Source organism: Corapipo altera, unplaced genomic scaffold (genome assembly GCF_003945725.1).
Source record: "Corapipo altera isolate COAL_440 unplaced genomic scaffold, ASM394572v1 78, whole genome shotgun sequence".
NCBI lineage: Eukaryota > Metazoa > Chordata > Aves > Passeriformes > Pipridae > Corapipo > Corapipo altera.
In genome coordinates, this window is record NW_020884904.1 from 6,039,841 (window position 1) to 6,055,935 (window position 16,095).

Consider the following 16,095-nt stretch of genomic DNA (forward strand, 5'->3'; position numbering starts at 1 on the left):
AAAAAAAATTGGACAAAATCACCTCCAGAGAAAACCGTTGTTTTATTCCTGTGGAACAAAGAACTCCATTTGATAGTTTAATAGAAGATATCATTTAACAAAGACAATTAATTTTCTTTGCGAAAATAGTCTAAGGTAAAATGCTACTATTAAAATTAGTGCAATAAGCATAACCATAGAATCCTAGAATGGTTGGGGTTGGAAGGAGCCTTAAAGATCATCTCATTCCAACCCCACTGCCATGGGTAAAGACCCCTTCCAGCAGACCAAGTTGCTTGGAGCACTATCCAACCCGGCCTTGAATGCTTCCAGGGATGGGGCATGTACAGCTTCTCTGGGCAGCCTGTTCCAGTGTCTCTCCACCCTCTGAGAGAAGAATTTCTTCCTGGTATCTAAACTAAAATTGCTCTCTTTCAGTTTAATAATAGTACAGAGATTCACAGAAATAGCTGTTTTTCTGTAAATAAACCTTATTAATTTTTAATTGCTATCCCTCACTAAAAATGAAGCAAGAACTTATGAGTAAGCAGATCTATCTTAAAGAGGAAACAAAATACAAACTCTTTGTTGGACAATCATCTTTAGGCAAACATTCAGATAAGTGTTTTAGATTGGAACAACTTATCTTTTAAGTGTGTGCCGCAAAGTTCAGGCATCTTGTGGCTTCAGCTACATACACGAGCTCTATCATTAAGTCATTTTATGAAGCACATTTTCCAACACCCAATATAACATTCAGGAAATCATTCTTGCTTTGAACTAGCTCCTCAGTTTAATACTGCTTCCCAGTTCAACAGGGCCAGAGCAGTGCTAACTCGGCAATGCCACATGGCACCTGAAACCTGGGGAAAAAGCTGGCTTTTCTCTTTGCTCACTCTCCTTTGAAGTGTTAAACACTCATACATTTGGGGCTACCTGGCAAAACTCATGGTGAATCACCTGAAGTCCTGCAGGCTGTTTCCCTTACCAGCCTGACCTAAGGAGAGGCTTGATGCTCCCCTGCCCTCCTGCATCATCAGAATTCTTCTCAACAGCTAAGACAGTACTCTCCAGGTACAGTGCTTTCCTTAAGTGGCAGAACTCTGCATCTTGCTCTCACTAGGCAGAGGAGTCACTGTTGCATTGATCAGTTCTCTCTCCTCTGGACATCCACTTATCACTGCGAAAGAAAAGCCAGCTTTTCGGTGAAAGGTTTGCTTTTCCTCTTAACCTGCCTGTGTATTTACTCCACCTACAGCTCTGATTCATCCTGTACATATTTTTGAAGGTAATTTATTACCCCAGCTGCAGTTAGCTTGGTTGGTGCTCAACACTTGAATATATTTTGAGCTGAGAAATGCTGAGGCAAAAAAGCAGCATTACCGTTTTGAAAAATCAGTCCTAAACCAACCTTCTATTCACTCCTGACAATCCTTGTACACAGATGTACTTTTACAATCTCTGCATGATCTCACTGATCACATCATACCTTAGTTTATTTTCCAGTATCTAAACGCTTAGTGTTTTGAGTACTCCCTGTGTAGTACTTGTAGTACAACTGTTGTGTTCTCCTTAGGAGAATGAGTTGAGCTCTGTGAACTAACTCATGTCCATAAACAGCTCCTGGCTGGCTCCAGTGTGGTATTCTTAAGCAAATGTTATTTTCGTTACTGATTCAGTTAAGCACTGATATGCTGCTTGCCTTGTTATATGGGCTCTTGTATATAAAAGATTATTTTGCCTGTTTATACTAAAATATACACACACATTAACAAATAACCATAACAAATAACATAACCAGCATTAATTTCCAAAAGATTACAGAGCTAAAAAGTCACTGGCCTTTCCAGGAACCCTTCCAAAACCCAGAAATTAGTCTGAAAACTAAGATTTGAATTGTCTGTTGAAGGTCATTAGAAACAAAACAAAGATATCTCTCTTTTTCAGAATAGAAAATGGTTTTCTGTTCAGGCACACAGAGAGTTTTAGTTAGTTGATTTGTTTATTGACCACCTGGGAACAGTTTCAGGCTATCTTCAATTTATCCAGTGGGTAAAATCAACACATCAATTAGAGAGAAACAAAGCTATCAATTCAAACTCGGATTTGGAATGTATTTATCTTGTGCTGCTATTTGACAAAATTATACAGAATATTAGTAAAAAGAGTGTCACAGTTTAATGAGGTTTTGCTCTACGTTTTTTCTTCTATTTTTTTTTTTTTTAATAGGATGCAATGTTGCATTTATTCTAGCTCTTAAAACAATGACCAAAAATCATATTATGGATTAAAAAAAAAATCATGAGTATGCACAAAGAGTTTGTTCCTGCATAACCAATAATATTTATTCCCTATTGTGATTTATCATATAACTAGTTAATTGTCAAAGGTCTATTTCAGGAGGCTTTCCTCTTGAGTTCAGCCCACATGCAGACTACATTTGGGATTTTCAGATGCTCAAGGGAGCTAAAACAATCAACATCTGTACAAAATATACAGAAAATTAATTTAATAGCTTAGTAATTGAACTTGTAGCCAGTAATATTTTTTTTCCTATTTTTTTCCTACTTTGCACAATGCTTTTAACCTGAAGCTTATTTTCTCTTGGAGTAGTAGAGTGTTGGTTTTTGTACAGCAAAGTGCTGTACCTGGCTTTTAGGTGTGGAAGCTTTACATGAAATTGTCTGTGACACTATCACCTGGACGCAGTAATTCCTGAGTGTCCTCAGTTATGGCAGATGTTCATAGCCTCAGCCTTCAAACCAGACAAAGATCCTCTGCTCTGGCTAAGTATTCTTTATACTGTCAGTATTCAGGAGGAATCAAGTAGCTTTTGTAAAAGGGCAAAAATAGAAGAGGTAGCTCTACAACTCTCTCCAGTACTGAAACTTGGAAGTATTCTTTGCTCTGTATAGCAAAAGAAAAATATATTTTGAATGTTAAGTGTCTATAGATTTGTATAGAAAAGTTACAAATTTGTAACAAGAATAAATAAGATAAACTGAGTACCAAACCTTCAAATCAGTGTGCAGTATAAACCCCCCTTAACCTGGGCAAAATAATGCAGCATCAAGACAGCTAAAACTATTTGCAAGTTTGGGTCACATTTAATTGGTGGTTTTAGCCAAAGAAAGGAGGGAAAATACAGGGGCAACTGACAGTGTCAGTTGTGTTAGAACACAGAAAACAGGCTTTGCTGAGGCAGGCCAGCCCACCAGGCTCTGAACAACAAGTAGTTCGTCCTTAGGATTCAGGGTCATAGAGTCTCTCAGGTGTTCAAACTAATGCCACAGGTCCTTCACACTGTGAATAACACAGAGGAATCACCTCCTAAACTGATTGTGCCCTAGTATTTGTACTAATATCTACTCTTAAAACTATGAATTCCTTAAGGGGCTGAAATAACGGCTGAGTGCGAGTAGTGAATATTCAGGTTAGTTTTAATATGTTATACAGTGCATTTACAAGGAGTCTTTTTTAAGAGTGAATGACAGAAACAAGGCCTTTGTACAGCTAAGCATCCCTCTAAATTTAGTGTGCTGGAGAATGCATTGAAAATAACTGAGAGATTAATCTCCAGCAGCATTTAAAATAAAATACTACACTTATCAGAAGTTCTGGCTCACCAGGGATGTCCCAGTTGACTGGAAGTTAGCCAATGTGACACTCATCTAAAAGAAGGTCAGGAAGGAAGATCCAGGGAACTACAGGCCTGTCAGCCTGATGTCAGTACCCAAGAAGGTCATGGAGCAGATCATCCCTGAGTGCCATCATGTGGCATGTACAGTACAACCAGGGGATCAGGCCCAGCCATCGTGAGTTTAGGAAAAGCAGGTCCTGCTTGACCCATCTCATCTCCTCTATGACAAGGTGACCCAGTTAGTGGACAAGGGAAAGGGTGTGGATGTTGTCTACCTAGACTTCAGTAAAGCCTTTGACAGTATTTTCTGTAGCATTCTCTTGGAGAAGCTGTCTTCCCATTGAGTGGACAGCAGAACTCTTCACCATTTAAAAAAACAGCTGGATGGCAGAGCCCAAAGAGTGGTGGTGGATGAGTTACATCCAGGTGGCAGCTGGCCACTAGTGGTGTCCTCCAGGGCTGTTTTCCAGCCATGTTTAATTTCTTTATCAATGGTCTGGATGAGGGGATCAAAGGCACTCTCACTAAGTTTGCAGACCCCACGAAGCTGAGTGGGGAGTGTTGATCAGTTGGAGGGTAGGAAGGCTCTCCAGAGGGATCTGGACAGGCTGGGTTGATGGGCTGAGGCCAATTGGATGAGGTTCAACAAGGCCAAGTGTTGGGTCCTACCCTTGGGTCTCAATAACCCTGAGCAGTGCTACAGGCTTGGGGCAGAATGGCTGGAAAGCTGCTCAGCGGAAAAGGACCTGGGGAGGCTGGTTCACAGCAGCTGAACATGAACCTGCAGTGTGCCCAGGTGGCCAAGAATGCCAATGGCATCTTGTTCTGTATCTGCAATAGTGTGGCCAGCAGGACCAGAGCAGTGATTGTCCCCCTGTACTCAGCAAGTCCTGTGTCCAGTTCTGGGCCACTCACAACAACATTGAGGTGCTGGAGTGAGTCCAGAGAAGGGCAATAGAACTGCTGAAGGGTCTGGAGCACAAGTCTGCTGAGGACCAGATGAGGGAGCTGGGGGTGTTTAGCCTGGAAAAAAGCAGGATCAGGGGAAACCTCATTGCTCTCTACAAATACCTAAAAGGAGATTGTAGCAAGGTGGGGGTCAGTCTCTTCTGCCAAGTAACAAGTTAGAGGATGAGAGAAAGTGACTGTAAGTTATGCCAGGGGAGGTTTAGAATGGATATTAGGAAACATTTCTTCACCAAAAGGGGTGTCAGGCACTGGAACAGGCTGCCCAGGGAAGTGGTTGAGTATCCATCCCTGGGGTTATTTAAAATCCGTGTAAATGTGGCACATAGGGACATGATTCTGTGGTGGACTTAGCAGTGTTGGATTAATGGTTGGACTAGATGATGTGAGAAGTCTTTTCCAACAATTTTATGATTCCAATTTTATTTCTAAGTAGAATTGTTTTCTCTGTGAAAACAAGAATATTTAGAGGTGGGCGCATATCAGGAGTCTGATGCTGAGTGGTACTTATGTGCACTAGTATAAGTGGCAGCAAACAATTCTAGGTATCCACCTCACTGCAGGATGTAGATATCTCTATAACTGCTTTCAGAAAAGTACAAGCTATTTGTTGGAATATTATGTGCCTAATGTGAAAACTCATGCTATAATTAAAAGTCTACACAGTTCAGGTAAAAAGAAGCAAACAACAAGTTGGAAAAGCTCCTTTTGTTCCTGACAATGGTAACAAAGAGAACAACCCCTTTCTACTTCAGAAGTAATTCTCCCCTTCAGCACATATATTAAATTGTTCCTGCCTAGTGGTACCACAAGGCTGAAGATAATGTTTTGTATTGTACATCTCTTCTTAAAAGAGAAACTATATTCTTTTTTGTAGAAAATATTCTGAAAGAAAATATCTATTTTCTCAAAGTTGAATGTTTTCTTTTCACAACAGCATATGTTCCAATGTTTCACTGTGTAGCAACAGATACAAAAACAATGCTGACTCGTGAGCACAGCAGCCAACTTGCAGTGTGCTAAATCTGTAAATACAACTGTGATTGATAGAGCTGATATCCCGCTGAAGACATAATGAGAATTGACAAGTAACATGAATGAATATTGTGTTGGGTTTTATAGTTTTTAGAATAAATAGAGAGCCATATGAGACCAGCTTGTAAATCATAGTAGAGAGAAATGTCTTACTTTACAGAAACTAGTTTGTAGGGAGTTTTCTGAGTCCCCTTGGTTGGAGACTGATGTCTTAAAAAGGTCCCAGTACTTTTCAGCCTAAGTCCAAGGCTCCTCAGTAGGTACCTGGGCAGCCATGTGCAGACACAAACACTCCTGTCTGCCCACCTGATACAAGTGGATGTGTCAGAACCACCTGTGCAGGGTACAGTTCCCAGAATATGATCTTCCCTCCTATGTGGAATTATTCCCGATTTTCTCTTTTTCCCATGGGTGTAGGTAGCTTGTCCCAGCACGCTTTCCCTGGGCTATATTTGTCTCCTGTGATAAGGCAGCAATATGAGTGCGTGGAAACTTTCTGCACGTCTACATTTTGGCAGTCCCACGTGAGAGGGGATGTCAAGCACTGAGGCTCAGCCATGGAAGTTTTTTCACGTACAATCCTCTGCTGTCTGTTTTTCATCTGCAGTGTAACAGCAATGCAGTAGAGACAACAAGAACAACCACATCCAGCTGAAGAGCACTGACAAGTGATGATTTTCTCATGTGTGCCAGGGATAGAACCTCAACACGTGCTCAAAGTAACTAGGCAGAAAAAGTAAGATTGTTTTCCACATATTCCCAATCCTGAAACTGTCCAGGGTTTCTTGAAGAAGCTGAACTTAAACACCGAACAGACTGTTCTTTTCACCACATCATAAATGAGCACTGGCCATTCATTCCCCTATTTACTCATAGGTTGGGCCATGAAAGCTCAAGATACTCTAAGATAAGGAATGGGTCATGCTAGACCTAAATGAAAAATCTTCTCTCTTCCACTATTGGGAACAGTGACTACAGTGATCATTGCTCTGTGACTAACATGAATATTAAAAAAAGAAGAGTTGAGATTTAATACTCAGGTGTTTTCTGCTTTCTAGGAAAATGGTGACATGCTTCATGTAAAAGTCACTTGGCACTGTCCTACAGTAAAAAAGGGTAAGCATTTTGTCCCTTTGTGTAATTTGTAAATCTAACTAGTTTTCTGCATCTATTTACTAAGTTATTTTAAACATCTGTTCATGTACAGAGGGGTTTAAGTATACCATTAGAAAGGCAATACCAGGTGATTTTATCATTGAAAGGTACGTAACTCACAGTGTAATCCAACAGCACAACAGAAAAAAGGCATCTGTTTGTCTGGCTAGAGGTAGAGAAATGTGAATATTGTCACAGTTAAAAGCAAATAAATAAACACAGCTTTCCTGCAGCAGTACAATCTAGGGCAAATCATTACAACTTAATGGCAACTTAATACAACTCAAATAACTTTTCCCTGTGAACAATCCAATCACAAAATATGCCCACCCACTCTGTTTAATCCATTCTATGATGGTTAATAGAAATTAATTTCAATCAAATTCTCTACTCTAAGAAGAGCAACATCATAAATTATGTTGTACCCACCTGTAAACTCTTAAATCACAGATGAGAAATTTGTATGTTAGTTGGAGACTAGACTTGTCTGTGTGTCCTTCTTTCAATCTGGACTTTGTGTCTTGACCATTTGCACTATCTGTAGATCACAGTCTGCTTTGTGGACTGACTTCTTTATAACAGTGCTGATTTATTTAAAAATAGACAATTTGCCCATACCCAAATGTACGAAATACGTGATGAGGAAGCTGCCTTTCCCTACATGAAGAAAGTAACCTGGAGTTCAGAGCGCAATGGACACACCTCAAACATCTCAGTTCCTTCTATTCTCTTAAACAGCTACAATCTCTGTACAAATGGCTTGATGTCTGTGTGGTTCTGAACTGGAATTCTCTCACCCAGCTTGAAGAACTCTCCAGGTTTTGATTCCTGCTATGCACCTCTCTCCTTTGCACTAAGATGGAGCTGCCTGATTTTCACTAACGAAGTATGCACTTTCTTCTATCCTACCAGGTTGATACCTCACATTCACAGATCTACTTCACCACTTTTTTAAATGAATAATCAAAATAGAAAAATGCATTTCTCCTCTTTCTTCCCTTCTGTCCGGTTTTGCTGTTGGAATTGTTGCTAATCAAAATTTGTTCCTGGATTTCTCTCCTCTGAAAATTCCACATTTTATGCTGGGAGGGGGAGGAATGATAACAAAAAATAATATTTGAAAAATTATAATCTACTTAGTTTCAAAGGATAACCCCAAAAAGCTATTTCACCTTGTCAGGGAAATGCTTATCATAAGATTTTAGTCAAAGCTCAATTTTTTGCCCAGTATTTCTAATTAAAAGTTTTGTATCTAGTGTTCTTTGCACTCTGTTAAGTGGCATTAATGTTCAAGAGCCTCAAGCTGTTGCCAGCATGAGCATGGGGGTCTCAGTCCCCTGCTGGCTAAAGCATCCAGAATGTTTAGGGGAAAGGGAGAGAGAAGAAAACAAAACCTCAGAAAAAGTAATTTGAAACTCTCTTTGTTTTGAACGAGTGTGTACTTTGCATAAAGAACAACCATTAGCAAGTTTGCCTCTCACTTCCTTACTGTTTAGAAAAGTCCTTGTCCTCAAAATGCTGTCTGATTTCTATCTTACTCAGTTTATGTTGGGAGGATCTCAGTCTCTTTCTCCCAAGCTGTCCTCTAAGCACCACATAAACAAACTGTTATAGCTATTGAAGACTAATGAGTTTTACTGATGTTTGGAAGAGAAATGGTGAGAAAAGATAAGATAAGGACAAGCTAAGAAAATGGGCAGTGGGAGCTGGTGGGAGGAATAACCTTTAAAAATTATTTGATAAAATGAGGAGGAACTGAAATTCAGCATGAGTACTAGAACTTCAGCACTAACAACTTTCCGTACTAAGCATCTCCAGGGCTAAGGCATCCTTTGCCTTCAGATTTTGACTTCAGGCCCCAATCCAGCAAAGTACTTAAGCCTGAGTAGTATTATCAAACTCAACCTATGTCAATGAGATTCGCTCATATGCTTAAATTTAAGCATGTACTTAAGTGCTTTGCTGGACCAGAGCCTTGCTTGTTCTAGTCTATGGTTACCCTCTAAGTGGGAAATATCTATCAAGCACAATTCAGATGTGCAAGGGATACCCATTGCTTATCATGCAGGAGGCTTTAGGATACTGGATGAAGTAGCTATCTGCAGGACATCAGACTCCACGTTCTTCATGTAGACAAACAGTCTGAGTTCAACAACAGCTATTCAGACTTAAATATCCAAGAGGTGCCAGTCTGCAACATACTTATTCGAAATTAATTCCTTAAAACTTCCTTCCAGTGGCTTTTACAGTGATAGTTTAGCACCTTCATTGACATTATGGTACACAACCAGTAGCACAGTTCAGAGAACACTTCTTAATTGTAATCCGTGATCCTCTGAAAGCTTCACATTGCAAAACCCTGCTTTCTAGAGAACAGAAATGTTATTGATTGCTTTTCCTATGTCTGTCTCCAGTTTCGCTTTCATCCTAGATACTTTCAGTAAAGACCAAAAATAGCCCAAGTTACCTTGTTGCAAATATAAATAGACCCTGAGCCTTACCAAAGTGTTATACTATTATCTGTGTCCTTCAATCACACAGCAGATGCACATCTAGTAAAGGATGGAGAAGTATTCCAGCATAGGCCCCTCGTATTCCAGCAGAGGCAAACATTTTGCTGCCTTCCTTAAGAAGAAGGAAAGAAAACATCCTAGTCAGTCTCCATGAGAATAGTTTGCATGACTTGTGAGCAGCCCACCTGGAACATCCTCAGATTTCTAGTCTGCAAGAAGGCAATTTTGAAATCTGTTCCAGAAATTCTGGACAGTCAGGAAAAAAAAAGAAACTTCCTGAGAACAAGAACAATGCCAAAAAATAAAATGGGTAAATGGGAAGAACAACACTGAAGGTCAAACTCAGTATCAGGATCAAACACTTATTAGCTTACAAGTATTTTTACAAGTAATTTTAGACTTACCTGATTTATAATCTTAAGGGTCAGCTCCTTACAGGTAAGACACTGGCTTTTCTACACTAGAGCAGGTTTGGATTGTGTAAAGGTGACTATTCACACCAACACAGACCCCAGGAGAACATGTTTGTGGTGAAAGATGGCTAAGAATTCCACAGAAGCTACCCCAGTTCTGGCCACACTTCATCAAGGTCAACATACAGCTAAAGTATACAGAAAACATCTATCAGCCATTGCATATCAAGCTCCTTACAAACAGATACAAACACATAATTTTCATCCCTTGACACAAGCCCATAATTTTTAGTCTCATTTTTAAGGTAAGGGGATTTCAAACAACTTAATTATATTCAGACTTTATAACTTATATTTGTGGAGTGCTGTGACTATTTGTATGTGTGTGCCCTTCAAATTAAATTTTGGAGCTTTGGATTTTAAAAAAAACTTATTGTTGTCTGTACACATATATACCCCTCTTTATGTATGTACATTTGTTTGTGAACAGAGCATTTTTTTAAAACCAAGACCTCCCTGAAATATACACACAAGTTCTAAAAGATGCCATAATCATACGATAAGTAATAAGCCCTCAAAATAGCAGAATGGCAGTAATAAATAGATCAAGGACTTCCCTATGCTAATATCCATATGAGTAATAAACCACAGTATTTCCTATCTGTAATGAGTGTCATGGTTCTGATCCATAGGGTCTCACATCTTTTGCCTGCATACAGGCACGCACAGGCTCACCGAGCAGATGTGAAAGTCACAAGTCTCTAATGTAATTCATGCTCCAGTTCAGCAACTATGAGGGTATGCTAAAGACAACGCTGTGACTAACACGGCCAAGAAATTCCTGAGAGAATAAGAATGACTGTTAACAGTTCTGAGAAACTCTTCCTCTGGGTTATTATCCCATAGAGAGATATAATGGGGTTTAGTGGTCTTAACCAAACAAACAGCTCTGAGAAACAAGGCATATTCCCTCTGAGATTATAGCGAATGAAAAACAAAAAACCATCTTATGTTAAAAGTAATTTGAAACATTTGTGATATTGCCAATGAAGTACTTGGACTTCTTCCTGCTTTGTGCATCAGGTCAGAGTTTCCATACTCCCAAAGGGAAGTAAGCACTGGCTGAAAAAGAGAAAGTCCCATTTACTGTTATCTTTTCACAGCTGGCTTCATTGAACAGGGGTGAGGCCTGGGCACACACAGTGATTATTACAGCCACCAGAAGACAGTGCACTAGCAACTCAAACGGGCACTCCTGTTTAAATTATTTACATCTGAGACACTCTGCTCCCCAAAGTAACTGAAAGGGAAGTTGCTTCAAGAATGTATTTTCTTGTAGCATTTTCCAACTCCTTGAGCTATCTGGCAGATGAAAGATGTGATCCAGTCTCGGGGCACTGAAAGTCAGAAGTAAAGTAAAAAACTACCTGACTAATGGCTTAGGATCATTTTAACATTTCAGAGGTGTCAGGTTCCTTTTTTCTAACACCACCTCCTTACACTGCCTAAAGAAACTCTGCAGTTCTTACACAGGCTGAACTCACTAAGTAACACTTTCTTGTTATACCTGAAGAAACGAGCAGTAACTATTTCTTCAACTGCCTCTCATGCATTTTAAGCTGTATCCAAGCAAATCATGTGAACAGCGTAGATGGGGACAAGAAAGATAGTTCTCTGACTAAGAATCAATGCTAGAACTCAACTCCTGGTACTCCCACAGATTTCCCAGCTCAGTCTTCTGTGCTCCTTTTGTCTCTGAAAAAATAACAACAGTAGAAATATTTCTAATATCTAACCTGTAAGTTTTTTGTGTTATGTTTCTTAGTATGCTGAGACAGCGATTAGCAAAATCAAGCACTGGTTGCAGGCTGAAGTTCTTTAACACCATAGCAGCCCTCAAGAGAACATTTGATAGCATCACTCATCTCTCTGCATTGTCATACAGTCCAGATGGTTGCAGTATGTAGGCAACTGGGAACCAAAGCAGCAGGAGTAGTACATCCTGCTGCAATTTCCTTCTAGTGCTAATCTTGATGCATTTAGCATTTAAATCAGTTTGTTGGTTAGGAAGTCTACAGCTCTGGATAGATGCACCCAAGGAGACCTAGCAAACAAAATATACCATAGCAACTGTGTTCAGTAGCTTGCCAACTAGCAAATGACCAGATTTGCCCATAAAAATTCTATAAAAGATTACTGCAGCTCAGCCAGGCGACGACTCCCTACTCGGCAGAGTGAATTTTGAGTTCCACAAGGGTGGCATTCTGTTGCAAAGGGATATGTTACTAAAAAAAAAACCTCAGAAATCTGTGTACTTTAGCAGATTAACTATTACCATGATGTACTAACCCAGAGACAAAGAGGAAACTAGGCTTCTTCCATTTGGCAAATGTACTTTTATTTCTGAATTAGCTATAAGAGTTAAAATATTAAACATTCTAACATATATATACCCTCACACATTAATTGGCATACTGGAACCATACTGCAAATAAAGAAAGTCAACAAAAGTAATTATCTGCATATGAGTATAGAGTTCTCAGGAACAAAGTTGTTCTTTTTCTGTGTTACAGAAAGGAGGGTTTCCAAATCTTGAAAAGGCAAGACTTGAGGGGGAATTTGATATGCCCAAAGAACTATAAACTGTCTCTCTTTAGTACAGGTAAGAAAAACCTAAACACAATACGAAAAACAGAATACAAACCGGCAGATACAAGAAAGGAAGAAGACAATGACATTTTTAAGGAGATAGTTCGTTCATACAAATAAATTACTAAGTCTACAACTGTAATCATACTTATTTAAAGCCAAGTTAGTATAGATTTTATGGTCTTGAGAAATTTACTCAAACCTAAGACACATAATTACCAAGAGCAGAATATTACGCTTGGTGACTTCCTGCATGGTTTAGTCACACATATAGCCTCACTGAGAACAAAGTACACAACTGCAGACTGTGAATCACACCCAAATTTTCCACCCATGACTATGTGAGGGAGGAATTTTTGACACCGATACAAATACTCAGTAGTAATGTGACTACACATAATTATTTTATCTGGACTACTTGCTAGCTATCTACTTTGCTGGTAGAGAAGATTCTCTATGCTGCATGAATATCACCAAAATTATTCCTCATAATGCTAGCACTCTTGGGTTTTTATATTCAAAAAACCTCACAACTGAGCAACAGAAATGGACATTAAGAGAACTATAGGAATATGAGTGAGAACATAAGTTAACTGTATACATTCCCACTTTCCCAGGGAAAATCACTATGTAGGGAGTAAAAATATAATCCTTTTCGCACCCAAAATGGCCTGTGAAGGTGTATTCGAAAGTGTTGCATGTGGGAACAGACATCTGTGTTCTATCTTCATTTGTCATTTTGGTGTCTATTTCCAGGAAAACTGAAAGATAATTTTCAAAATTTGTCCCCCCAAAATAGCAAAAATAGATTGAACGCTCACAGACTGAACTACGCTCACCAGCAGTTCTTCTCAATCATCTGGCAAAAAAAATTTTGTTGTCTGTCTATATTTGAGTAATTTAAAATCTTTCTAATCTGAAGTCTCTAATTCAATTTACAGGTCTGATTGCTCACATATCAGTCAATAAAGATGCATTTCATATGGCTATTGATTTTCTATTAATTTACAGAGCAGCAGGTTTCTGCAGAGGAAAGATTCCACTTTTCCAGTTGTAGTCTTCTTTAAAAAAATGTTCTGCAGAAAAAAAGAAAAATATAGTGAAAAACATGCTGTTAGCTGTAGTGAAACTTTCAGTCTTTTTGATAAGCACAATTTTGCAACTCAATCTCGAGTAACTTTGATTTGTATTGTAAGTAATAATCAAGAAGACCCACATGCAACAAGAAATCTTACCTTGGTGTTTCTGGAGATCTATGACTGTACTTAAAGTGATTACAGCACAGAGAAGCCATACACAGTAATCTGAGTTTCTGACACAAGGATAATTTCAGAACAAACCCATTGTATAGTGACAAATTAAGAGATGCAAACTTCAGTGAAAACCAAACACTCATGAATACCTGTTTACAGGCACACTTGTAAAACACAAGTGGAAACTTGTTCTTTGGACAAGCCTTCACAAGGAAGTAATTTGTAGTTGCTTATATACTGATGAGCTCACAAAGCCACAGCAGTGGTCCACAGATAAGGAAAAACAATTAGGTTAATCCTACTTGTTTAGGCAGGGCCTATTTATTTAATAGTCTAGCAGATGATAAAACAATTCTGCAGAGGATCTCTAAGGGACTTTATGTCGTAGAAACTAAATACTTATATTTTAATAGCACAGGCATGGCAAAAGCCCAAAGAACACTCCAGCATGCCAGAAACAAAAGCAAGCATGGCAAGCAATGCACAGGCAGGCACATGCTCAAAAAATAACGCAGCCTCACAATGACCAGTCATGTTAACCCAGGTGTGGCTATTCACCATGAGGGACACTGCAGTGGCTACAGCTGCAGGAGATACCCTTGTCTGTACACGGGTGCACTGCCTTCAAAAACCTTTCTGTGTGTGTTGGGACTGACTGTTGATGAGGGAATAGTAGGGCTAAATATACAGGATATGAAAACAAAAATAACAGTGATGGTTATTTCCTTGCTTGTTATTTTATGCGCAGGTATTAAACACAATTTTATGTCAAACTACAGCTGGTGTTAACCAGTAAGAGAATATGGATTTACAGCAACTAATACTCCAATACTCTACATGGAACAAGAGTCCAAATTAACAGTGACTAAAAATCCTTACTCTGCCATTTTACTTGGTAGTAAGGATATCTTCAAATCTTTTCCTTCAGTCAAGCCAGAAAACACGGGTCTTCCTTTTCAAACTGCGTGTCCAAAGTAAAGCAAGTTGTATTGACTCACTATGTCTATCACACTAGAAGCTATGGATTCTTCTGTTTCACATCTATGCTGGCTATCTTTAAAAAAAGGCTTCTGTGAATGTCACAAATTGCCAAGACACCCAAATCATTTAGCTCCTTTAAAATTTTACACGTAAGTTTTCTTAGACAAGGACAGTAAATGCAATCTCATTAAAAAAACCAAAACCAAACAACAGAATTAAACGTCTGGTTGTGATGAAGAATCCTTGTGGACATTCGTTTCCCTACATTATGATCTATGGGAACACAGACTGAAGTTAAGTATAATTTCTAAAAAAAACCCAAACCCCAAATTCTCAAACTTTAAACTGAAAGTATGAGTGTGTAGTCACGTACAACCAATTCTGAGAATCACCATTTTGCAAAGTCTGGGAACCACTGCTGTAATGCATGACAGCTACTTATAACTATCAAATTAGCAACCATGTAAAGCAATAAGTTATGCAGTCCACAAGAAATAAATATTTGAAAAATGTTTGATAAAAAAGCAAACTGTATAGGCTACTGTTACTAGCCTTTTAATCCCCAGAGAAAAAAAGCTTATGCACTTACATTTCATCATCATATTCCTTTGGAGGTGATGCTGCAATGACTAAGTCAATCCAATCCTGAAAAAGAAACACACAGGGAAACACATACTGCTTTTAGAGGTGGCTAGTGGACCACCATGGAATATCAGATAGAGAGTCAGCAGAGTAATCTATTCCTGAAAAACCACAAGGAGAAGCAGAAGAGGAAGACCATTTAAGATTGAGTTGTTTGATTTCTATCTTGAAATTAAAGAAAAATCTATTGTTCTTGCAACAAGATTAAAACCCCATATTCTAAGAATTATCCCATATTTGGTCATCTGAGCAATTAATACAGTTCTTGCTGAGAAAAAACTCACTGTAGCTGAAGCACAGTGTTACTTGTACATCGAAAAATCAAAGACAAGCTATTATTAGAAAATTCGAATCAGCTTGCAAGTAATTTTCAATATCAAAGAATGATTCTACAAATAAATGTAATATAACCTACTCAGAATGTAATGTGTTTAAATACCCATCTTGATATGTGGCTAAATGGCATGGAATTTCACAGTAAATTACATACCTGACTTTCAGAGATGCTACACACCAGAGTATCTTCTGGAGATTTCATCTCACTTTGGTAGTACATGACATACCTGCTAGTTTTGATGCTTGCAACCTTATTTGTGTTGATGTGACAATGTCATAATAGAAGGGTATCTTTCATGAGCATTAGAGGTAAAACAAGGTAGTATTCCGGGTTACTCACCCCACCCATGTTCCAAGCTTTCGCTAGAGTTGCCTGTGCTTCTGCCAGCTTGCTGTCAATTAATATCTTGCCATTTACAGCTAGTATTTCATCCCCTTTCACTATGCCTCCTGGTGAAAAGACCAATATGAAAAACATACACATAAGCAAAAAAAATTCTGTGTCTTTTCTGTGCCATATTTGTGCAGTAATG

At 38.8% G+C, this 16,095-nt stretch overlaps 1 protein-coding gene across 4 annotated transcripts in view; it reads right to left on the reverse strand.

The window, feature by feature from the left end:
* Positions 1 to 12,083: 12,083 nt before the first annotated feature.
* Positions 12,084 to 16,095, reverse strand: part of LOC113950915 (harmonin-like) — a 48,651-nt gene continuing 44,639 nt past the window's right edge. For 3 of the 4 annotated variants that reach the window (XM_027651314.1, XM_027651313.1, XM_027651312.1), the window contains exons 19-21: positions 15,903 to 16,012; positions 15,174 to 15,229; positions 12,084 to 13,426 (exon numbers count right to left, since the gene is read on the reverse strand). In XM_027651314.1, the coding sequence (XP_027507115.1) occupies positions 13,414 to 13,426; positions 15,174 to 15,229; positions 15,903 to 16,012 (179 nt within the window). In that variant the 3' untranslated portion in view covers positions 12,084 to 13,413. Of the gene's footprint in view, positions 13,427 to 13,447; positions 14,282 to 15,173; positions 15,230 to 15,902; positions 16,013 to 16,095 lie in introns of those variants that run through there. The other variant, XM_027651315.1, reaches the window with a different exon arrangement.